The sequence below is a fragment of the Neomonachus schauinslandi genome, chromosome 1, assembly GCF_002201575.2.
Source record: "Neomonachus schauinslandi chromosome 1, ASM220157v2, whole genome shotgun sequence".
NCBI lineage: Eukaryota > Metazoa > Chordata > Mammalia > Carnivora > Phocidae > Neomonachus > Neomonachus schauinslandi.
This window is the reverse complement of record NC_058403.1, coordinates 117,346,211-117,372,162: the sequence shown is the minus strand read 5'-3', so window position 1 is coordinate 117,372,162 and position 25,952 is coordinate 117,346,211. Positions and strand designations below refer to the sequence as shown.

The 25,952-nt window shown below is 36.5% G+C and overlaps 1 protein-coding gene and 1 pseudogene across 1 annotated transcript in view; one reads left to right on the top strand and one right to left on the bottom strand.

Annotated features, from left to right (window-relative positions):
• PLS1 (plastin 1) overlaps positions 1 to 25,952 on the top strand; it is a 107,794-nt gene that overhangs the window by 66,169 nt on the left and 15,673 nt on the right. The window contains exons 2-11 of the mRNA XM_021678729.1: positions 2,623 to 2,726; positions 6,640 to 6,803; positions 8,400 to 8,529; positions 8,665 to 8,797; positions 10,102 to 10,183; positions 12,754 to 12,919; positions 13,001 to 13,143; positions 15,033 to 15,128; positions 17,579 to 17,771; positions 22,453 to 22,531. Coding sequence (XP_021534404.1) covers positions 2,657 to 2,726; positions 6,640 to 6,803; positions 8,400 to 8,529; positions 8,665 to 8,797; positions 10,102 to 10,183; positions 12,754 to 12,919; positions 13,001 to 13,143; positions 15,033 to 15,128; positions 17,579 to 17,771; positions 22,453 to 22,531 — 1,256 coding nt within the window. The 5' untranslated portion in view covers positions 2,623 to 2,656. The remainder of the gene's footprint in view (positions 1 to 2,622; positions 2,727 to 6,639; positions 6,804 to 8,399; positions 8,530 to 8,664; positions 8,798 to 10,101; positions 10,184 to 12,753; positions 12,920 to 13,000; positions 13,144 to 15,032; positions 15,129 to 17,578; positions 17,772 to 22,452; positions 22,532 to 25,952) is intronic.
• LOC123326971 lies at positions 817 to 913 on the bottom strand (annotated as a pseudogene).

The following is a 25,952-nucleotide window of genomic DNA, read 5'->3' as shown; positions in this document are numbered from 1 at the left end:
GAAATTGTAACATATAGATACTGTTCATATCAATCTTAGCATTATCAGTATTCAATAATGTGTGCCTTCAGACTACTAGTATTTATTTTATTTTTTCCAATGTTTTATCACAATTGCCTGTCTTGTTTTCAGTTATTTTGGTTTTGGCAGGCTTATAGTCTACAAAAATGAATGGAAACATGTATAAGGAAAAGTAGTCCCCTTTCCCACTCTGCAGCCAATCTCCCATTTCCCCTAGAGTGTCAGTCACTGTTACCTTTTTTTGGTATCCTTCTGGAAATGTTTTATAACCATATAACTGATATAGCTTCCTATCCCCCCACCATATTTACTCTTCTGCACCTTGCTTTGTTCTTTTAAGAGTATATCTTTCTGGACGCCTAGATGGCTTGGTTGGTTGGGCGTCTGCCTTCGGTTCAGGTCATGATCCCAGGGTCCTGGGATAGAGCCCCGCATCGGGCTCCCTGCTCAGCAGGAAGCCTGCTTCTCCCTCTCCCTCTGCTGCTCCCTCTGCTTGTTCTCTCTCTCTCTGTCAAGTAAATAAATAAAATCTTTAAAAAAAAAAAGATTATAGGGCGCCTGGGTGGCTCAGTCGGTTAAGCGACTGCCTTCGGCTCAGGTCATGATCCTGGAGTCCCTGGATCGAGTCCCGCATCGGGCTCCCTGCTCGGCAGGGAGTCTGCTTCTCCCTCTGACCCTCCTCCCTCTCATGCTCTCTGTATCTCATTCTCTCTGTCTCAAATAAATAAAAAAAATCTTTAAAAAAAAAAAAAAAAAAAAAAAAAAAAAAAAAAAAGATTATATCTTTCTTTTAAAAAAAATATGGAATGCTTCATGAATTTGTGTGTTCCTTGCACAGTGTCCATACTAATTTTCTCTGTATGGTTCCAATTTTAGTGCTGGCGAAACAAGCACTTAAGAGTGTATCTTGAAGATAGCTCTTTATTTTTCTATTTCTTTCATTTAAATACCAAAGGACTTGAAGCAACTTTATTACTTAAAAAATAAAGCTTTAAAAATAAGAAACATATTGTATGGGTAATTGGTTTTTCAATAAGTTTAACTGCTGGTTTTGTCTGGGAAAATAACAATAGTTTATATAGTTAACTAATCACATAAATTCAAATAAGCATGAGCAAAAAGAATAGAACCCCAGGTGTATTTACCCTTTCAAATATGAGGTCAACACAAGGACTATTAATTTGCAGCCTTTCTGTGGACTGCAGTTGGGAAAGTTGGATCATTGTGGTTTTTTTTTTTTTTTTTTAAGGATTTTATTTATTTATTTGAGAGTGAAAGTGAGAGTGAGATCCCAGGACACGACCTGAACCTAAGGCAGTTATTTAACCAATTGAGCCACCACCCCGGTGCAGCCTTGGATCACTATTTTTAGAACTTGAGGCAAGTGGTAGAAACCATTTTGAATAATGGGAAGGATATGCAGGATGACCAAAACCACAGAGATTCAAAGCCAGCTGTGACAGAATTAGCATTTTGCAGAACTAGGGGATTATGCTTAAAAATTCTAAAAGATCTGTTTAATCTCTTTCAACACAAAATAAGTATGCCTATAGTTTAAACTATAGTGAAACATTCTAAAAGTGAGAATTCGATAAAATTTTATTATTTAATGCTAAGATGGAAGAAACTGCATCTGGAGAGTAAGATGAATTCCATTTACCCCTTTATCAGCTCTATTACTTGAGCTCTTAAGATTCTTTTTTTGAACAGAGTAGGATTAAATAGTGGGCAGTGGTATATTTTTTAAAACCCAAAGATTTAGGGGCACCTGAGTGGCTTGGTCGGTTAAGCATCTGCCTTCGGCTCAGGTTATAATCCCAGGGTCCTGGAATCGAGTCCCACATTGGGCTCCTTGCTCAGTGGGGAGTCTGCTTCTCCCTCTCCCTGCCACTCTGCCTACTTGTGCTCTCTATGTCGCTGTCAAATAAATAAATAAAATCTTTAAAAAACAAATTAAACCCCCCCCCAAAACCCCAAAGATTTAATTATACTTTGATTAGAACCAGGCCCCAGAATAACTGTAAGATTCAGAAATCTGTCATTTTGAAAAAACACCAAAAATTCCTAAGCAAGTTGGTATACAGATCACAAGTGACACATGAGCCATAACACTCTTCGAGGGCTTCACACAATTTAGTATGTTATCTTTAAATGATCAGTGAAAAATTTTAATGAATAAATTATATTTCAAAAATTATGTGCTGCTTTTTTGGACATTAGTCATGTCTTAAAATTTTACTTTCTGACCACTTCCTTTACATTTATAAATGCTACACTTCTCTCAAACTCGAAATGTTTATTTTACTGAAATAGTGGGGTGAAATGTAAATGAAAATTGTACAGGCTATTGAGAAACGTCTGTGCCCTGTAGAAGCACAAGGTGTAGAAGATAGGTGTGTCTTCCCTGTCCTGACTCTGTTATTGTCTGGCCCACCTATGCTGGGAAGTGGTGTTCCCAGGGGGGTCTGTTCCTCTTTGTTCCTTGTCATCCAGACCTCTCAGGTGTTTTCTTCTAGATAGTGTACTGCCTGTGTACTCTGTATTGCTTAGATAAATGTTTCCAAAGGGCTAATGTTCTTTTTATAACTTTACTTTTTCTAGATATAAAGACCTGAAGGTAGTCTTTTCTCCAAAGATGGAAAAGAGTACCACTGTCATTTCACGGGAGGAACTGGAAGAGCTACAAGAAGCATTTAATAAAATAGGTATGCTCGAGAAAACCTAAATACGACATTGCTATTCTGCTCGATATCAGACTTCCAGGAATGGAACAATAACTTTTATTGGTTTTACTACCACCCATTTACCCCTAGCTTTATTCCCCCTCCTTCCCCCCCCCCCCCCCCCCCCCCTAGGTTTCCCTGGATTCTTTCTTTCTTTCTGAAAGATAAACTAAGGCTGGCTTAAATTTCTAGGAGAATTGGACTTTGAATTCTTTGATAATTTCTTTGCCAAGAGTAATGCAGGTTAATGAATGACAGTGTAACTGCATATGCTTAACATGATATCCTCATTACAGAGAGAAAATACAGAAACACTTCCTTGTTTATAAACTGAACTCTGGACTTCATGTGTTTGTCACTAACAATAACACTTTATTTCATGCAGAATATTTTAAAATCTGAATATTGTTTTTAAAGGCCATATGTCTTAATTTCCTTCTCCCTCATGCATAATTTTAAAAAATGTTGGGGTTGTTTTTAAAGGCTGCATATCCTATTTTTCTTCTTTCACTTTTTAAAGCTGAATGGTATTTTGTCTTTATGACATTATCATTTGACAGCTTTGTATTTTTCTTCCCAAAACATCCCCTCATACTCTGTTGGATTGCGATTCTTCCGTACTTTGTTCCTAGGAAACCTGTGGCAAACAGGAATATAAATAATGTCTTTTGCTCTAGTCTGCAAAAGCATGCAAGTGAAAGGTGAGCACAGTGAAAGGACACTGGGATGGTGACACCACCACCCCTGCCCCTCCCACAGTAGGCTCCTTCTCTGGTACAGAAGAGCAGTCCATGAGAAACAGTCAGATGGTAGACCAGGGAGGATATGTAATGATCACAGTTGGTCCCGGGCCTAGATTTCTCACAAACCTCGTGAATAATCACTAAAATTCATGTAGATGAAATGTAGTGCAGAATGAATTTTAGAGACCGAGGGGGGGGGAAAAAAGAAAGATTTTTGTTTAAAAAAGAAAGCTCTCCAAAAAAAAAAAAAGTAAAGCTGCCAGGAAGCTCATAACTTACAAATATTGCTGTGAAGTAAAGTGAGGTGTACAAATCCCTGGGCCCTTCCACCTCTCCCTGCACAGCCATCCCCAGAGTAACTCAAACCTTCCAAATACAGTCTACAGGGTGGCTGAATTAGGCTCATAGTGAAGGCCTTAATTCTGATCTTTTCATTATTTTGAGGATGGTATGTTTGTCAGTAGAGCATTGCATGAATATGATACGATTTCTAGAAGATTATTATTAATAATAAATTTCATGGAGTATTGTATGCAGTGCCCAGAGTCTCTTCAAGACACCAATTGGGCAATTATTGGACTGGTCTGCTCATTTTGAGCATTGAAACAGAGGAAGTAATAAAAATGTTATCTCTGAGTTTGCTATTGCTCTTATTTTATAGTGCAGTTTGGTAGCTTGAACAGTAGTGCTACCTAAGTCTTAGTGAAATGTGAATGAATTAGTAATCCCTTTTCTTTGTGTAGCTTTACTCTTTATGACTCACGGACATATAATCCTGCAATATTTATTTAATGATATTTTGAATAAATAATTCATCGATGGAACAAATCTGACAGCCGGATAATTTGCTCTCTGTGAGGACAGTGCTAACACGAGCACAATATGTACTAGCTTTACTGACAAGATAAATTGCTACTTATGAACTCAGTTTTCTCTCTGATAATTTCTACCAAACAACTTTTCTAAGGGGCAGAGGGACATGCCCATCCAACCTTACTACATGAGATGTTTTTTTGGGTCTCAAGGGAGACATGGCAGGTTAGAATATTTGTCTTCTTTCTTTTTTATTTCTTTATAAATTTTGGTAAAATAGGCGTAACAAAACTTACCATTTTAATAACTTTTAAGTATACAGTTCAGTGGTGTTACTTACAGTCATGTTGTTATGCAACCATACCACTATCTCTAGAACTTTTTCATCTTCCCAAACCCATTAAATACCAACTCCTCATCTTTTATAACATTCTGTTTTATGTCTACATCACATTTTGTTTATCCATTCATCTGTCAAAGGACACCTAAGTTGTTTCTACCTTTTTGCTATTGTGAATAATGTTGCTGTGAACATGAGTGTACAAATATCTTTTCACATTTCTGCTTTCAGTTATTTTGTGTATATATTCAGAAGTGGTATTGCTGGATAATATGGTAATTCTGTGTTTAATCTTTTGAGGAACCATCGTGCTCTTTTCTGTGGTGGCTGCACATTTTACAGTCCCATCAGCAGTGCATAAGGGTTTCAATTTCTTCAAATCCTTGTCAACACTTGCTATTTTCTGTTAAAAAAAATTTTTTTTGTAATAGCCATCCTCATGAGTGTGAAGTGGTATCTCATTGTGGTTTTGATCCGCATTTCCCTAATGTTTTGTGATGTTGAGCATCTTTTCATATGTGTATTGGACAGTTGGATAACTTCTTTGGAAAAGTGTCTCTTCATTTATGACTGTTCAGTGTCTATTTCTTCTGCCCACTTTTTAATCATAAGTTGTTTGTTTTTGATGTTGTTGAATTATAGGAAAGTCTTATTTCTTTTTAAACTCTAGTCTTTATGATAATTTAACCTAAGCCTTGATTTCCTCATCTTTAAAATTAGAATAATATTATCTACTACCTCAAGGTTGTTATAGGATTTCACTAGATAAGTTCTTAACAAATCATGTGGCACAGAATATGTGCTTATTAAATGGTATCTATTATTTCTTGTCACATCATACCCAAACCACAGAGGCCATAGGGATGGAGCTGGGATTTAAGCACACAGACCTATCCATCTTCAGACTCCCAGCTCCTAAGTATTCTTGTTAGTATAGCATGACGGTTAGCAGGTAAACAACTTTCCTCAATCTTGCATGCGAGGGTGGGGGAGATGGACAGAGGGAGAGGGAGAGAGAGCATCTTAAGCAAGCTCCACGCTCAGCGAGGAGCCAGATTCGGGGCTCAGTCTCATGACCTAGAGATTATGACCTGAGCCAGAATCAAGAGTTGGACACTTAACCAACTGAGCCACCCAGGCACCCCTCAATCTTGTTTATTTTTAAATACCCTCTGCCACGGTGCTGGTAAAGAAGTAAGCCAGCTAGTTTATTTGCCTATTTCAGAATTATAGGAAACAGTTCTGAACTTGTGATATATTAAATAATGATATTTTGCTCTAAGTTCAAAGAAAATAATATTATTATTGCAATATCAAGGTTCCTAGCTGACTTTTGAGATTATAGCAATATTTTAGTTATTGGTAGATTCTAGTTGAGAAACTTTTAATTATTCTAAACAGTGTTAATTCTAAAACTTGTGTATGAGAGTTTAAAAGAAAAGTTTCTGTCTTTATCATTAATTGAGTTATAGTGAGGATGGCTCTTTCATCAAGAGGAAAAAGTGAAATAGAGGAAACAAAGCAACTATTAGCAGATGAGCCAAGAAAGCCTATATAACAAGGTGGATCCAGGCAACTAACCAAACAATCCAAAGTTCTGTTGCCAACTCTGGGCAGGACTGTTTTGTGTTGCCTTGTTTTGTGTTGACTGTGTTGTGTAGCCTCTAGCTATCTGAGACCTGTCCATGTTTAGTTCTTTGAAATTTAGTTGTGTGCTAAGCCTGGGTTTTTCATCTGTCAGAGCAGTGTTCATACTATGTACTTAAAATACGCATGGAGTCCTAAATCTGTGTGGATAAAGTCCATTTAAATATGAGTTTTTTGACAAAGTGTATAGACTGCCTTGTACAGTTCAGATACAGGAGAAGAGGTGACTGCAACTTGCGGAACAAACCTGAAAGGTTCTACCTGCCTGTGAATCTCCCACTAGGCCTTCTGGGTGCACACCTCTAATGAAGAGTGCGAATGATATTTGACAGCTCATAATTTATCTTTACAGATATTGACAACAGTGGGTATGTTAGTGACTATGAACTTCAGGACCTGTTTAAGGAAGCGAGCCTTCCTCTGCCTGGATACAAGGTGCGCGAGATTGTGGAGAAAATTATAGCAGTTACTGACAACAACAAAGATGGCAAAATCAGTTTTCAAGAGTTTGTGTCAGTAAGTAATCCCATCCTCTCCTGGTTACTGATCTTTTAGCTTTGAGCAGAATTTTAGTACTGTCATTGCTCTCTTTGGTTAAATCTGGCTGCAGAGACCAGAAAAAAGCACTGCTTTGTAATGATGGTGATGATGGTGATGATGATGATGATGATGGTAACAACATAGTGTCTACAAATAATTCATAAAAGAAAGGGAAAAATCATTCTCAAATTGTTAAAAGTCAGGTTTTGACAGTAATAGCTCACGTGCTGGTAAAACTAGAGTTGAGTTTGGTGCTTATTGACTATCCGTATACAGAATGTTTTAATGTCTCAGTACTTGGTCTTGAGAAATGGAATATTTTTTGTGACTGACATAGCTAAGGTATGGAAGCTGTACTTCTAGAAGCTGGTTATTTCCTTGTGATAAGTTATACCTTTAATTTCAGCAAATGCCACCAGGTAGCTGTTGGTGCTAGCTATGATAGCATTGTCATTACTAAAGTACCTCAAGGCTCAGGGAACTGAACAAGATGAAAAGTAATACATGACTCAACCAACAGAAGAAAAATAGCTTGTAGAACTGAATCTTGAATATCATGTATTTCAAACTCTTGGGCCAAGAGAGATGACTTGACCACATTGCCATTGCCGGCTGAGCACTTCTTCCTACGCCGCCACCAGGACTGTATGTGTCATATGGAAATAGGACTTGGTGGTGAGGCCGGAGAACCCAGGGACTCAGGGAATGTGTCCTGGGAGCTATGAAGACTGAGCTGAGATCCGAAGAAAGATGTTAAACAGATCTAAGGGGCTGAGTGGGGAAAATGAATGATGTGCGAGGCCGGGGACGTGACAGCCTGTGTGGAGGCTCTGTGTGGCTTTAGGGATGGTAGATACTCTCAAGCACTTGGAAAAAAGCTGAGTGTGGGTAGGGCAAGATGGTAAGGGAATGGAATGCAGCTAGGGAAGGAAGTTGGGGTCAGGTCATGCAGGATCTTGTAGGATTTTCATTTTTATCATAAGAGCAATAGGAAGCCAGTGATGTAGGAAGAAGAGAGTGTGAAGTGACATGATCAGATTCAGATTTTTTAAAATCTCACTCTGGCTGCTGCTTGGAGTACTGATTAAATTCAGTCTAGCCAATCATGAGAGTGATTGGGAGAGGGCATTTCTCCAAGCCTCTCTAATTTCCTACAGTATCTGACTTACTGATTTTAACTTCGCAATGTTCAGACAGGCAAATATCTTCATTAAAGCATTTAAAAATCTTTATCATGTAGTTAGTTATTCTTTAGTTTTCAAAAGACACAACAAAAGGCTGTGGCAAGCACAGGAGAATAATTTCAGTGTATTCAATTTAGTATTCAATTTAAGCTTAATTATAACAAAATTTCTTCTAGTGTTTGGGGTGCAGACGTTTATACATTTTGTGCTCTGGGTAAGATGATATGAGAGGTATCTGTGTACACAACCAATAAGGGTGAGAATACCTGATTGGGATTTATTTTGATGTCATTCCAAATAAATAAAGAAGTCTAAACAATTATCCTTCACACTGCAAGGTTTTTTGATTGTCTGATCAAGGCTCAATTTTACTTATATTCCATTCCAGCTGATGCAAGAGTTAAAAAGCAAAGACATCAGCAGGACATTCCGCAAAACAATTAACAAGAGAGAAGGAATTACTGCTATTGGAGGAACTTCATCCATTTCCAGTGAGGGCACACAGCATTCTTATGCAGGTAACCTGCCAATCTAAATTTGATCTTTCAGTCATCGATTCATTCACTAAGACTGATATTTCATCAAGTCTAAGATGCCATTCATTTGTAAAATTTGTGAAATTTGGTTTGCTGACTAAGATTTTCTGTTTTCAGAGGAAGAAAAAGTGGCTTTTGTTAACTGGATCAACAAAGCCCTGGAGGATGACCCTGATTGTAAGCATCTCCTACCCATGAATCCCAATGATGGCAGCCTTTTCAAATCACTTGCAGATGGCATCCTTCTTTGGTGAGTTGAACATTAGGTTAAGGGAGATATGTTCTTCCTTTCCCCATTGATGAGCATTCAGTAAAAACTACAACTCAGCGAACAAGTAGCTATGTAGATATTGAAGAATTTATATCGCATGGAAAATTAAGTACCAGATGCTTTTCAAAATTTTTCTTCAAATGCAATTTCTTAGTTTTCTGATGCCTTTTCTATTTCCTTACTGAGGCCAGGATAGTTTTGAGTTATTCCTTTGATGTATTTAAAAATGTTCACAAGGTTTCTTTTTTTTCATTTTTAGTAAAGAATTATTGCCTGGGACAGGGACACGAGGAAATGTAAAAGAAAGATAGATCTCATTTTGGTTAAATGAAATTAATGTTTTAAGTCAGTCTTGTCATGTCCTTGGCTCTTTGCAGTATGTTTCTGCTCACTAGTCTGTAAACTCTCTAGGGGCATATCTTTGTTGTGTGTACTATAGTCCCAGCATACTTCTTTGTACAAAGCAGGTGTTTTTTTTTTTTTAAGTTTATAAAAATACAGAAAACTTACAAAGAAGAGTAAGTATCACAGATATTCTTATCACCCATAGTTAGCTATTATTAATATTCTGGCATGTTTCTTTCAGTCTTTTTCTTCTGTGTTTTTACTTAAAAAGAAAAAAAAAACCACTCCAACCTACGCACAAGTACAGGATATTAGTTTTTAAGTAACATATAAAATATACCTTGACTTCTACCTACAGTTCTAATCTCTTTCTCTGACCTTCAGAGTAAATTCCTATTATGAATTGAATGGGTATTTTTCTATCTTTATTTTAAAATATAAAATATATTCTAAAATCTAGAGATAAATTTTATATTAATTTCTCTTAAAATGTTTGAGTTACTGAAATTTTAGGCCATGTCTCTGGCTCTTTCTGCAACAACAGTAATTTTGACACTGTTGATACCACTTTATGAAACTTGGCTTCTTAAGAATTTGTTTTACATTTCAGACTGCTGAATGTTGATGATCAGTAAATGAAATAGAGACTCACATAAAGAAAATGCAAGACAATTTAAAAAAAAAATTAGGAGGAAGTGCTAAGATTACTATTGCAGTGAGTGAAGGATTTGTTTTAGGTTACAGAATATTTCTTAGATTTTAAAAAGTAAGTCCCTGACATGAATCACAGTATATTTTAAAGAAACGGATTGTTATTACTTTTCAAAATTTAACTATTTTGTCTACTTGCAAAAACAAACTAAAAAGTCTTAAATAATTTAACTTAAATTATCTTAAACTGGGAGTCGTAAGCTTAATTACTGCCATTTTCTCTATAGCAAAATGATCAACTTATCTGAACCAGACACAATTGATGAAAGAGCCATTAATAAGAAAAAGCTCACCCCTTTCACTATTTCTGTAAGTATTTGCCCTTTGCTAATAATCATGTACTGTGTTGTAAAATGTAAGGCCTTTATTAATGGGTGCTTAGGCCCAGGCAAAACTTTTTTTACTCCAGTTTTATTGAGAAATAATTGACATATTTCACAGTGTAAGTTTAAGGCATACAGTGTGATGGTTTGATTTATATTATATTGTGAAATGATTACCACAATAGGTTCAGCTAACATGCATCTTCTTATATAGATACAATAAAAGAAAAAGAGAGAAAGAAGGAAAAAAAGGACAAAAATTTTCTCCTTGTGATGAGAACTCATAGGATCTACTCTCTTAACAACTTTGCTACATACCATACAACAGTGTTAGCTGTAGTCATCTTGTTGTACATGACACCCCTAGTACTTAATTATCTTAAAACTGCAAGTTTGTACCTTTTGACCACCTTCCTCCAGTTTTTCCTCGCCACCCCCCGCCCCACAACCCTTTGCCTCTGGTAACCACAAGTCTGATCTCTTTTTCTATGAGTTTGGTAATTTTTGCTTTGTTTTGTTTTAGATTCCACATAGAAGTGAGATCATATAGTATTTGTCTTTGTCTGACTTATTTCACTTAGCATAATGCCTTCAAGGGTCCATTCATGTAAACGTTGGATTTAACATAATTTTAGTTTCCTATAAAAACTAGGTTTTATTAAATAAAAATTCAGCTTAATTTTGTACTGAATGAAATAAAGATTCAAAGAGCTTTGGATGGGGGGGGCGCCTGGGTGGCTCTGTTGGGTAAACATCCGAATCTTGATCTCAGCTCAGGTCTTAATTGTGGGGTTGTGGCTTCAAGCCCCAGTGTGGAGCTCACCTAAAACAAACAAACAAGCAGACAAACATTGTTCAAAGGCTTTAGATGAACTTTACTTAAGATAATAGTATTCAGGTTATATTATTGTAACAATTGAGTTGCTTTTATTAATGAATATTTGCTTGATGCTGTTGTTCTTGGTTGAAATAAGAGTACTATATAGTTTTACTCCATGTTTTACTATTTCACAGAATTTGAGCTATTCTTTTTTGATATATATTGTTCTGTAGTCAGCTTCCCCATTCAGGTCTTGTTAAAGTCCAAGAATTTATAGTCACCACACTTTTCCCCTCAAAATCTCTAGAGCAGTGCTGGATATCAACAGTTACTAAGTACTTACTGGGTACCAACCACTATTCCAAACAAACTGCATGAGTTATCTCTTTGACTCTTCCCGGCACCCTTAAAAAAAGGTAGATACTACGATTTTACAGATGAGAAGACCGAGGCACTGAGAGGTTACCCAGTGGCAGAACCAGGATATGATCCCAGTGGTCTAGCTCTAGGGCCCACCTTATATCACTGTGTACTGCCACTCTTGTGTGGTGGTAGTAATAGCAACTAGGGCATATACTCGTCAGAGCTGCAGCTATTACAAGTGAGCTAATGCTAAGCTATTTCCCTCATTTCTCTTGGCAAATACCATCCTTGATTTGGCTGAAGTTGTTAAGCCTCTCTTACAGGGAAGCTACAACCTTAGGGCAGTGGCACATGGTTAGTCTTGGAGTACCAAGGGGTACTCCTATTTCCTGTATCCTCATTGAGGAGTGTGAATTGGATGTTGACTAACATGGCTTTCTTGTCTCCCACTTTCCAGTAAGCAATAATAATGCATATTCCTAGCAGAAACTACCATTCTTGAAGAAGCTCATTTCTGATTGCAATTGCCAGAAGTTTATTTTCTTTCACATCTTGTGTCAGGATGCTTTGTTTAATATCTATGATTGTTGAAAATATTCATACATCTTATTTTTAGGATACACGTGTCGCATAATTTTGTATGACACTGGCTCTGAAATACAGCATTTCTCAGTGTTGTACAAATTTATTGTCTGGTTTTACTTTTAACATTTGTACGCAGTGCATTAAAGAAAAAGAAAAAAATTCTATAGCTATTTTGCAATAACTACAGGATAGGCCTGAGGGGCTAAGTCTTTTACAGTTTTATTTTTAGAGATGACATTCTTCCAATATGAGTAGGGGGTCATAGTCTAGATCTTTAGGAGGCTTGAAAGAGCATACTAATGTAGAATAAAAAAAGATCTCTGGGAAGGAGCAAAGTGTTACTGGGGATATTAAATCTGTCTTTTTTTTTTTTTTTTTTAGTCATTTTAAAGCTCTGGGAATAGATCAACTAGAATACTACCAGTTTCCCATGAAACTTTATCCAAAAGAAGCCTCATTTACTTGTAAAAGACTGTAAAGTTTGATAACATAGTTTTTTACCTCATGATGATGGGTTTATGTAGTATCATGATGTATGAAAGAAGAGAAATACGAAGGGATGAAAATGACATAGTAACTATGAAAGCAAGGGAAAGAGATCAAGTAGTAAAGTGCTGGTTAAAACCGTGGGATTTTTTTTTGAATAGTAGTGTTTTGCTTGTATAGATATTACTTATGTTTCAAAATCTGAATTTTCACAGTCTTTTGCTTTTTATTTGCCTTCACAACTTGTCAGTAAGACTTTGGAAAGTACTTTCTCACACGTAATTTTCTTTGTGGCAATTCAGGAAAACTTAAACCTAGCCCTGAATTCTGCCTCAGCCATCGGTTGCACAGTGGTCAACATTGGTGCACAGGATCTTAAAGAAGGAAAACCTCACTTGGTCTTGGGACTTCTCTGGCAGATCATCAAAGTTGGTCTTTTGGCTGATATTGAGATTTCCAGGAATGATGGTAAGATCATCAAAAATATTTACTTTTCATTGACGTGTACTTACTGTGGGAAGAATTTATATTTCATTGTTTTCTTTTCAGCTCTAATTGCATTGCTAAATGAAGGTGAGGATCTAGAAGAGCTGATGAAGCTTTCTCCAGAGGAATTACTGCTGCGATGGGTGAACTACCACCTGACCAATGCAGGATGGCGCACCATCAAAAACTTCAGCCAAGACATTAAGGTTTATATCTTAATGTTCATAACTGTGATATAAAATAAGGATGTAGAATGCAAAAAAACAAAAAGTGTTCAGAATTAATTTCGAATTGAAGTTTAATTCATAAGGACACAGTGTAGAAAATGAAATTTTGCATTTTTCTGTCTGGTGGATCTCCCAATTATAATTGCAAAATCCTTTTATTTAAAAAAGAACTGGTTTAAACTGATGGTTACCAGAAGGGAAGTGGATAGGGGAATGGGTGAAATAGGTGATGGGGATTAAGGAGTGCATTTGTGATGAGCACCAGGTGTTGTATGGAAGTGTTGAATCACTGTATTGGACATCTGAAACTACTATTACATTGTATATTAGCTAACTGGAATTTAAATAAGGACTTAAAAATATAAAAAGGACAAAATTTTCTTTTGCAATAAAGAAAAACTGGTTTATTGGTATTTAAGAAGAACTACAACTGGCTGTGAGAAGGAGATGCTAGCCCTAGCAGATTAAAGCATTCTTTCCCATTTTATATGCCACAGAGAGACTAAGTCATAATGAGGATGTCAGTCTATTAATTTGGACTGAGACTTCATCTGTTCACTGGACTAGCGGCCCTTGTGGGCCTGACCAGTTCAACATTCTTACTCCCACTTTGCCAATAACCAGCTAATAGGAGACCAAATATCCGAGGGCACAGGGAATCAGTAGACAAAAAGAATTCTTCAGGTATGTTTCTCAACCAAAATAGCTTGAAATGCTTCTCTCCCTATCGGGAGAGCTTATCAATGAAACTGTAACAGTCAGTGTGCCTAACAGTTCTCCCATGGTCACTCCCTAGACATGCAGTGCCAGATTGGGTCCCTGTGACCCCTTCTCTATGCTTTTTTTCCCCACCAGACTAATCAGCATTGGCATTTATTCGTATTTTATCTCTAGATATATTAACACCTTCAGTCAGATTATGTTCTTGTCATAATGGGCTTAGATGACAATCTTTCTTTGAAGTGACATTGTATTTCTCTGCTTTCATCTATTATATGCTCATTTAAAAATTTATTTTGGGGAGCTCTCTTATTTTAAAATTCAGTTCATCAGATTTTTATTAAATCCTTCCTGTGGGGTATTATGCCAGGCATAGGGTTGCAAAGATTTAGCTCTTGAGAAGCTCACCAGTTACACAGGGAGATAGACATTTAGTGGATGGATATTTGTTACATATTGCTATTAACAAGCCACTCAGAACTTAATAGCTTAAAATAACCCTATCGTTTCTCATGATTCTTTGGGTTAATGCGGCTTGGTTAAGTAGTTCTGCTTCAGATGCTTTTGTTTGGGATCAAACTCATTTGTATGCAGCTGTCAGTTGGGCTAGCCTGGGGGGTGCACAAGGGCACCACTCACATGTCTAGTGCCTCACAGCGTCTCCATGAGGCCTTTCCATAAGGCTAGCTTGTGCTTCCTCACAGCGTGATAGTCTCAAATAGTTGGACTTCCTCTGTGGAAGCTAACTTCAAGAGGGAGGAAGCAAAAGCTCTTACAGCTTGGGCCTGGAAGCCTCAGTACATCACTTTTATTGCATTCTGTGGTTCAGAGCAAGTCACAAGGCCAGTCCGCGTTAAAGGGGGGAAGGCTTCCAGAAGATAATACTTGACCCTAATCTTAACTGATGCTTGGGGGTGTAAATAAATGAAAAGGTGAGGAAAGGTATTCTAGGTATAGGGAACAGTGTCGCTAGAAGCTGTGAGGTGTGAAACCAGCATAGTGCATTCAGGAGCCTGTAACAAGTAAAGTTACTAAGTTATTCCGTTCTTTAAGATGAGGACAATTTCTTCAGTTTGAGTACTATTTTCCTAAATCAAATGATGATTTTATTCACTTAAAAAAATTCTATTTCATGTCTTTCCTTAAAGGATTCAAGAGCCTATTTTCATCTGCTTAATCAGATTGCACCAAAAGGTGACCGGGGTGATGAACCTGCCATTACCATTGACCTTTCAGGATTTAATGTAAGTACAGTTTTTAATTAAAGGTTTTTATGTTTCAGTAAAATATACATTGACAAAATTTACCATTTTAACCATGTTTAAGTGTATGGTTCTTTGGCATTAAGTACATTTGCAGTGAGTGCAACCATCACCACTATCCATCTCCAGAACTTTTCATCATCCCAAAGTGAAATCTATACCCATTAGACAATAACGCCCTATTCCCTTCTCCCCCAAGCCCCTGGTAACCGCTGTTGTACTTTCTATCTCTGTGAATTTGACTAGTGAGAACAGTCAAATTTAGAGTGCAGTTCTCTACAGGCAGCATTCCCTGATGGAGTCCTCAGCTCTTCATTAAACCTGGGCCCTTTGTTCTTCAGAAGTTTTTCATGCCCTAGGCTTCAGATCTCCATACTAAGCCATCTGGCTGTCATAACTGAAGAAAGGGAATTACAGAATTCTAATGTTGAGTATGTGTGGAATCAACCCTCCATCCACTTCTTCCTGGTGCAATATAACTGGAACTCACAAGGGTGCTTTGGTGACTATCACTGTATACTAGGAAAGGGAGTAACAAACCATTGCTAAGCAACTGATGATCAGTTCTTCCAACTTATATTCAGAAATATACAAAATAAAAGATGGCAATTCCTAGTGTTTATGGTGTAGGAAGGACTGACGCAGATCCTGGCCTAGCTAATGCATTTCCTAGGAAGCCCGTTTTTTAGCATAAGTTGTAAATACTGGGGATAGTTCTGTCTAAACATTAAAATCTGATCAGATATAGTTTGTATGAAAATCTATTAAGTACTTAAAGTGCAACATCCATAATGGTTTTAAAGGCAAATTGAGACATTACAAATGAATTATATTTTACATTATTACAATGAAACATTTGAGAAAGTATTGCAAAACTGCAAAATTAGCAAATTAGTGTGAGTCAAAAAATTAAGAACTTGAACGTACAGAAAATTTCAAACATAGTAAAAAAATGAACAAACTCAGTATAATGAACTACCCTGTGCTCATCCCCCAGGTTCAACAACTATCAACTCATGATTAGTCTTTATTCATTTATCACCTGTACTTCCTCCCCCATGTTATTTTGAAGCAAATCCTAGACATCATAACATTTCATCGAAAAGTATTTCAATATGTATTTCTAGAAGATAAACTTTAAAAATATAACCGTAATACCTTATCAGATCTAAAAAAATTAGCAATACTCTATAATATCATCAAAATATTTAGTCAACATTGGCATTTCCAATTGCGTCTTAAATGTCAGATTTTCTTTCTATAGTTTATTTGAATTAAGATCTGAATAAGGTCCACATACTATTATTTGCTCATGTCTACGTTAGGAACTTTTTATTGTTTAATAGCGTTCAACCTATTGCTTTCTCTGATTTCATTTACATTTTTACTTTTTTGTAACTGATGCACAAAATGAGATAAGTCATAATTCTTGGTCATGATATACTCTCATCATGGGTCCATGCATGTCTCATCTCTTTTTATTTATTTTTGTTTGTAGTTGTTTTAAAATTTTAACAAGTCCGTATGAACCGTCAATCCAACAAGAAAGCTAAGACCTTGATAGTAATTTATGTTTAGCTCTCTTCTTCCCTATTCCATCTTTCTGCCTCACCTTAATGTGATAATCACCATCTTCAGTCTTAACGCTCATTGTTCTTTTGCTTCTCTTTTTATATAGTTTTCTTTCAACCAAATATATCCCTTACAAAATTAAATTTTTTATTTTACTTTTTAACTTCACATAAAGCTTATTACCTTGTACTTAAATGCTTATTTTGAACATATATTGCTAAGAGTCACTCACATTGTTCAATGTTACTGTGTAAATATGACACAGTTTGTCTCCTTTCCTGTTAACAAGCATTTGGTTTGTTTCTAGGATTTCGCACTTGTGAAAAGTGCTGTTGTTCTGATTTTAATAATTTTTTATTTGTATCCCAACTTGTTTTTCATTGCGAAAAGAGTCTACTGGAAATATTATTCAGAGTAGAATGGGTGAGATAACTAAGCCTCTTAGCCAAAAGATATTCTAATACATGATCTTGACCAAATTATCTATAATTTGACCAGTAGGAGCTGACTGATACAAAATTTGAGAGTTTATTTTGATCTATCATTTAATATATTTCTAGAAAAGTGATTAGTTTTAAATATGTGTATCAATAAAAAAATTATGCCAATCAAAAGTTTAATGTTGGGCGCCTGGGCAGCTCAGTCGGTTAAGCGACTGCCTTCAGCTCAGGTCATGATCCTGGAGTCCCGGGATCGAGTCCCGCATCGGGCTCCTTGCTCAGCGGGAAGTCTGCTTCTCCCTCTGACCCTCCCCCCTCATGCTCTCTCTCTCTCTCATTCTCTCTCTCTCAAATAAATAAATAAAATCTTTAAAAAAAAAAGTTTAATGTTGACCATTTTTGTTTTATTTTGTTGTTCAGGAGAAAAATGACCTGAAGCGTGCTGGATTCATGCTTCAAGAAGCAGATAAACTGGGCTGCAAACAGTTTGTTACTCCTGCAGATGTGGTTTCAGGCAATCCTAAACTTAATTTAGCTTTTGTAGCTAATCTGTTTAACACATACCCGTGCCTACACAAGCCTGATAATGACATCGATATGAATTTATTGGAAGGTATGTTCTTTCTGCCTTTAATTGCTTCACTCTATGTATCTTGTGGTATTGACCTACTTCACTGTCAGAGGTAGGGGATTGTGGTGGGAGATGCAGTTTACTGTGTGTAGGCATGTGCATCCATTAAAAAGCTCGTATTAAGGAAAGTGGTTGTTGGTTTTGTTAAAAGAGAATGCTGGGGTAAATCTTTACTTGTCTGTCATTTCTCCATCAGAGTTTAGTGAAAACTATCATACATTTAAAGTAGTCTCTTAAATGGCCACATAACATAACTCCACCACCAATATGGACAATGAATTATCTATTGGAAAAAATAATCATTTTGTAGCTTTTGTTCTCCTTTGAAAGCTACAGTTGGACTCCAGTATTGTTCTCTTTTTAATGTTTTTAATGTACATGAAAAAATTTTAAATATTCATTACTTGTCTTGTTGTGTGTGGGCTATTGTTATCTGTCTCATAATTTATAATACTTTCCTGTTTTGCTTCGTGAAATGCAGATTTGACCCCTCCTAATGTAGGTACTGTATTTAGTACTTTTCTATACTCTATAAATATATTCATTCTGAACATCCTTTTTATTAGTACCATTTATTCTTTCTATCTGGGTTGATATTTATTTTTTGCATTGTTCATGCTGTGTTTTTTCTGTCTTAATATGCCTAAAGAATGACAACAAGGAAGAAACACAAATGAAACTGAATTAGAATAGCACAGCAAGGCTTGATTATGTAAACTCTCCCCTGAATTTGCCTTCTATAATGGTGGGATACTATAGTTGTAAACACAGTAAAAATCAGTTTTGACAATTGGATTTCATGTTGTAAAGCCTTTATCCCTCTCCTGTGAATAAACACACTTACCTTTTATCACTAGTAATCTTTGGAAGGATCTGTTTAGGTTCTATTTTGTATTACTTAGTTATGTTACGTTTCTTTACTGTCATTGAAGCTTATGATGAATTGTCATGACAACAAAAACATTCTTGCTATCTAGTTCTTTCTCCATATCTTTGTTTCCTGGCCTGTCTTCTTTTTGGTTCTCATACTCTGACACGCATACCCAAACCCACATTAGAATCAGAACTAAAGGTGGAAACAGTGGCAGCAGTCAGAGGGAGGGGCCCATCCTAAAATATTCTCACTAGTTGCCCTGGTTTGGAGAAGGCAGTCTTCAAGTAAGATTCTTGTTGGCAGGGAGAATTTGATGTTGCAGTGTCCTTTCTCTCACATCTCCTGCCTTACTCCCTTCCTTCCCCGGGGAGGGGGATAGAATGAGAAATCAGTTTCATGATCTTCTCTTTGACTGCCACAACCAGAGTTCCAGTGTCCTTGACACTTTATAATTGCATCTTCTTGATTAATGAAAGAAGTTTCAGATTTAAGAAGTATGTTCTTTGAGGAATATGATTAATTCAATTCACTCTTCCTGAGGTCCAGTAAAATAAAGACTATATTCTCTACACAGATATGTAATTGAGAGGAAAGGTAAAGACTGTATTCTCAAAACAAAAAAAGACTATGTTCTCTGCATAGGTATGTAATTGAGTGGGAAGATAGATAAAAGTATAGATTTTTCAGCAGAGCAATTGAGGGTGAGGGATTAGAACTTTAAAAAAATTAAAATGGAAGACTGCTAAGTTTTCATCAGTCTGGAAAATTTCAAAATCCCTCTGTATCTTACAATAGAAGGCATTGTTTAGAGTGGCATATTAAAAATGATCTGCTTTTTATAGTCACTGAGTTCTTGCTAGGTGTCTTTTCCAACTTGCTCGCTCTTTTGTCATGTTTGAATTCTTTTGCTAGTGTTGAGCATGCTTTTGGAATTTTTCAGTGTGAATAGGATTGCTAAGCATTTCCATTAGTATTTACTCTATATAAGAAGATACTATGGGAAATATTTATCAATCATCTTTATTTAGAACATATGTATATCCTGATACGTCTGCCAAAAAGGTATTTGACTTCAACTGTCATTGGAATTTCTCCTCTGTAAATTTGGTTTTATAGATCCTTACGAAATTTGAAGCTTGACCTTATCACATCCCACATTGGTGTTCTCACTGGCAAAGAATTTTATCTGAATGGAATTAGAGAAAATTAAAAGCCCAACTAAATAAAAAAACCTTCATATTAAATTGAGCCAAATATGTGGGCTATGTATAGAGAGGCCATCTCAGAATTCATTTGTGGTGATAGAAAATAAATAGTCTGTGGTATTACACTTTGTTCAAATTATGGGTCCACCATTTAGTATCTGAGTGACTTCCATGAGCTTTGGTTTTCTCATCTATAAGCCAAGATTAATAATACTAATTTTGAAGAATTACAGAGCAAGTTAAAATGACCTTTCATGAATGAAAGAGTTTAGCATACAGTATGTGTTCAGTAATAGGTTGGAAAGAGGAAAACATCACTTCGCACATTTAGTGAGTGTTAAATATATGTTAGTTCCTTTTCTTTCCTCTTAGTAGTCTACTTGTAGTATATTTGTTATTTTTTTCTGAAACTTTTGTCAATTGCAGGTATCAGTTTGGCCCTGAAAATGAAATGTTTTGTAGTTTTTTCTATCTTTTATATCAGCAGTGAACATTTAACTTCTAAGATTGCTTTAGTTGTCTGCAATACAGACAACATTTACAATCTGGAATACATATGTTTTTGTAATGCTTTACCATGGCTCTTGCACAAATGCATAGTGCTTCTGGCTTTGAGCATTTATTTACCAAGACAATTTGAAATGGCATTAGATAAATAAATGCTCACTTACATAATCTATTTTACTTTCCAGGCATCAAAAATGAAAATAATAACAATATAATCAGTTGAGAACAATGGGAAGAAATACGAACCCCTGAAGCTTATAACAGTTTCGGAACTCAGTCAAAATACTAGTATCTTTTTAAGTATTATTTGCTGTATCATCAGGTTCAGCAGAATTTGGATATTATTTCAGTTAAAGATTAAACTATTGTTATACTATCAATGTTTGTAATTTTAAAACATAACTTGGATTTTCCCAGAAGGAAATAATGTAAAATTTCTCTAATTACTAGTGAAAAATCTGTTACAGATTTTAATATAGAAACAGCTAAAAGGTAAACCCAAATCACATGCATCAAATTGTTGATGATAGAATGCTTATATTTATGTTGCTTTGGGGAAAATTCAGATATTTAATTTATATTTGTTTAATAACTCCTACAAACAAGGAAGCACGGTTCCTAGGAATATTTAGTTTAACTTGGTTCTTTTTTAAAGGGTTTTCAAATAGGTTATTTATCATAAAGTGATAGTGGCAGATACAACAGCCTGGTCAGTTACCTTTTATGCAGGCCAGAGGGAATGCAATTTAAGAAATTATATGGCTACACAATTTAATAGAGCAAGAATTAAAGTAGATTCTGGGAATGCCATTAGGTATTAGCATAGAAAATCAAATGAAAATATAGTGGACAGATTATTTCCCGAACAGCTGCACAAAGTAACAGAATCCTTTAGATTTTACTAAAATGTGCAAGGTGTGCAAGGTTATATTACCTGTGGCACTTATTCTGAAGATGATTGCAGGGACGGCTCTATAGAAATGGGTTCCTGGGGCCCAGATGGTTATAGATTTAGATGATTCATTGTTCTGGGAATCCCACATGAGTCAAAGTCTAGAGAGTAACCTGAACTTGCCTGCAGTTTAGAAGTGATGAGAGGCGTAAATGTTTCCGTTTTTCACGAGTCTGGTGATGAGATGTAGGTTAGGATATTCTATTGCCCCCTACCTTTGCTGAAAACAAATAATACTACAGATAGTCACTTAGGATTATTTGCAGTCTGGGAGATGACTAGAAGCAGACATGGCAAGGAGAGTCCCTCTCGCTCTCTGCCTACTTTGTGGTACATGATAGCCCATGTTTTCTTATAGATGCTATGAAGGGAACGCTCAGGGAGGCTAGGTAATCACAGGTTAAAAGTGCCTGCAAGGAGTTTCTTACTGAGGTGATCTCTGAGGTCTAGGGACTGACTAGGATAAGATGTCTTTCTCTTAGCACCCTGTGTGGGGGCTGTGTCCCTCATGTATTTTCAGTAGTGACAACCTAAAATAACTCAGGAAGCCTGTAAAATAGTTCTGTCCCTTCATTGCTTATTTTTATATTACCTGTAATCTCCCTCTCCCCTTCATTGCTGTTTGGTGTAATTAAAATGTAAGTTTGTGTGCCCAGAAACTTCCCGTGTAAAACCAAAATCTGTACAAATTTAGAAACACTGCATTGGGAAAAGCACAGCTTTTCTTTTGTGTTTACTGTGCTAATGTTACCCTGACTGCTAAAAGATTTTGTTTCATTAATTTTTAGCCAGTCCCTTTTGCATGTAATCATAACTACAGATATGACCATATAAGTTTCTTTGTCACTTTCTGGACAGAGAAACCTATGACTCAGTAGTTCACAGACATCAAAGAAAGGACTCTAGAGAGAGAAATTTAGAGCAAATGGAGGCCTTCTAAACAGAGGGGCGGAGGGGGCGGGAAGGGACTTTGACAGTAAGACTTACTTTTCCCCAAAAGATTGTAGTATCGCAGAAACCACAGCAAAGTATGTATGGTTGGTTTGCACCTGCCAGGATGATTTAAAACATATTTCTTGATGCCTTTTGTCCTGAATCATCAGTATGAACTTGTATCTACTCTAGGAGAGAGCAAGGAGGAGAGAACATTTCGGAACTGGATGAATTCCTTGGGGGTCAACCCATACATTAATCATTTGTACAGGTAAATATTTTATTGTGTTTTAGTTTTATGGCCAAAATCCAACTTTTCTAGTTTCAAACCATAGGTATGTTTACATTAGTACATTTTCTAAAAATCACAAGAATTGTAACCAACATTTAGAATTTCAGAATGCTGGAGATTGGCAATACAATGGATTTTTAAAGAAAAGTAAAGTATTATTTAAAAAGATCAGAATATGATAATCATTATAAACAATTTGGTAAAGATAATTCATCTTACTTTTTTATAATTATTGATCAGAAAAATAAAATATTTCAACTGTAACAGATTACAATAGTAATATTTTATAAATTGTTCTTATCATTATATCAATATTTTATTTATTTATTTTTTAAAGAATTTATTTATTAGAGAGAGAGACAGCAAGAGAGGGAACACAAGCAGGGGGAGGGGGAGAGGGAGAAGCAGGCTCCCCGCTGAGCAGGGAGCCCGATGCAGGGCTTGATCCCAGGACCCTGGGATCGTGACCTGAGCCGAAGGCAGACGCTTAACAACTGAGCCACCCAGGCGCCCCTATATCAATATTTTAAATTATAATTCACACTTTCTTTTTTTGCCAAAATCTGCCTCGATTTTCCCGTTATATGTTGCAGATATTTGTTTCTAATTTGTAGAAATAACTTGCTTTCCATCAGTAATTGTGATTTATCTTATTCTTTCTTGTTTAAAATGACAACACAGGAACACCTGGGTGGCTGAAACCAAGAGTCGGGCGCTTAACCGACTGTGCCACCCAGGTACCCCTGATGTATTATTGTTTTCTCTTAAATATATATTATAGACATTCTTTCACATTATTCTATAAAGATCTTATCCCTCCTCACCCCCTCCCTCCTCACCCCTAGGATTTGATTCCTTTACTGCCTTGCTACTATAATGAGAGTTCCAGTCTAAATGATATATATCTCTGTCATCTAGCTGGAATTTACACACTTTCAGAGTTCATCAAATATCAGTCCATCACATCAAAGCCAGTTACCATAAGGTAGTACTGGTTTTAGATTTTATTTTTTTAATCTTTTTAAAGATTTTATTTATTTGAGAGAGAGAGAGAAAAAACACAAGTGGGGGGAGGGGCAGAGGGAGAAGCAAACTCCCTGAAGAGCAGGGAGCCCAACAAGGGACTTGATCCCAGGCCCTTGGGATCATGACCTGAGCCGAAGGCAAACGCTTAACCGACTGAGCCACCCAGGTGCTCTGGTTTTAGGTTTTAAACAAAATTTTGTATATACACCAAGAAGCAGAAATTACTGTATCATAAATCCTCAATTGGCCAGTGAATTGGTCTTTTGTGGCATTGGACTTAAGTTCATATTTAAATAATAATTTAGGGGGAGCCTTGGTGGCTCAGTTGTTGGGCATCTGCCTTCGGCTCAGGTCATGGTCCCGGGGTCCTGGGATCAAGCCCCACATCGGGCTCCCTGCTCGGCGGGAAGCCTGCTTCTCCCTCTCCTACTCCCCCTGCTTGTGTTCCCTCTCTCGCTGTCTCTCTCTCTCTGTCAAATAAATAAATAAAATCTTTAAAAAAAATTAAATAAATAAATAATAATTTAGTTATTGTTCATCAAGGAGTTTCCTTGGTGTGTATATTATTAATATACAATTAGGAAAAGTTGAGTTCTTTTCCATTTTTAAATGCAGGCTGGTAAAAATGGACAGGGAAAGACACAACAAATGTTGGAGAGGTTGTGGAGAAAGGGGAACCCTCTTACATTGTTGGTGGGAATGCAAGTTGGTACAGCCACTTTGGAAAACAGTGTGGAGGTTCCTCAAAAATTTAAAAATAAAGCTACCCTATGACCCAGCAATTGCACTACTGGGTATTTACCCCAAAGACACAGATGTAGTGAAAAGAAGGGCCATATGCACCCCAATGTTCATAGCAGCAATGTCCACAAATAGCCAAACTGTGGAAAGAGCCGAGATGCCTTTCAACAGACAAATGGATAAAGATGTGGTCCATATATACAATGGAATATTACTCAGCCATCAGAAAGGATGAATACCCAACTTTTACATCAACATGGATGAGACTGGAGGAGATTATGCTAAGTGCAATAAGTCAAGCAGAGAAAGTCAATTATCATATGGTTTCACTTATTTGTGGAACATAAGGAATAGCATGGAGGACATTAGGGAAGGAAGGGAAAAATGGGCAGGGGAATTGGAGGGAGAGATGAACCATGAGAGACTATGGACTCTGAGAAACAAAAGGGGTTTTAGAGGGGAGGGGGGGATTGGTTAGCCCGGTGATGGGTATTAAGGAGGGCACGTACTGCATGGAGCACTGGGTGTTATACGCAAACAATGGATTGTGGATCACCACATCAAAAACCAATGATGTATGGTGACTAACATAACATAATAAAATAAATAAACAAATGAATGAATGAATGAATGAATGCAGCCTGGTAGATCCTATAATAAAGAGAGAAGGAAGGTTTCTTCTTACACAAACCTAGAAAGACAACATTGTTATCACTACCAGCCAGCACAGAAAATGTTCAGTAAAATATTTTCTTAGTCCTATCAATGTTGATAATGTGTTGTCATTTTATTTATTTATTTTTATATCAGAGTATCTTTTTTTTTTTTTAAGATTTTATTTATTTGACAGAGAGACACAGCGAGAGAGGGAACACAAGCAGGGGGAGTGGGAGAGGGAGAAGCAGGCTTCCCGCTGAGCGGGGAGCCCGATGCGGGGCTCGATCCCAGGACCCTGGGATCACGACCTGAGCCGAAGGCAGACGCTTAATGACTGATCTCAGAGTCGTGATCTCGGGGTTGTGAGATCGAGCCCTGTGTGGGGCTCCACACTCAGCAGGGAGTCTGCTTAAGATTCTCTCTCCCTCTGCCACCCCTATCCCCTCTCTGCCTCTCTAAAATAAATAAATAAATTTTTTTTTAAAAAAGAAGAAAATAATAGGTCTAGTATGATTCCATTTTTATTTTAAAATTGAGTATATACAAAACATTGCCATTTTTTTTTTAAACTGGTCATTACTTTCAGTGTTAAGTTATTGTTTATTCTGGTCTCTTATTTATTTCTGATTTTTATTATTTCTTTCCTCTACTAAATTTCAGATAAGTTTCTTCTTTTTCTAGTTCTTTGTAGTGTCACAGTAAGTTGTTTATTTGAACTTTTCTTAATATGAGCATTTATAGCATAAAAAATGTTGGATTAAACTGCTTTCTTGCAGAAAAATTGTGTGTATACACATTTGTATATGAATTTTTTAAAACCCCAGAGGGATAAATACCAAACTGTATGCATCCTGGGTTGTAGGATGGAGAGTAGTGAGAAGACTTATTTTTAATCTTAGTGACTTAACTATGCTTTTTTTTTTTTTTTTTTACAATGAGCATGTAAATTTTAAAGTAAACTTCTTTTTAAATTACA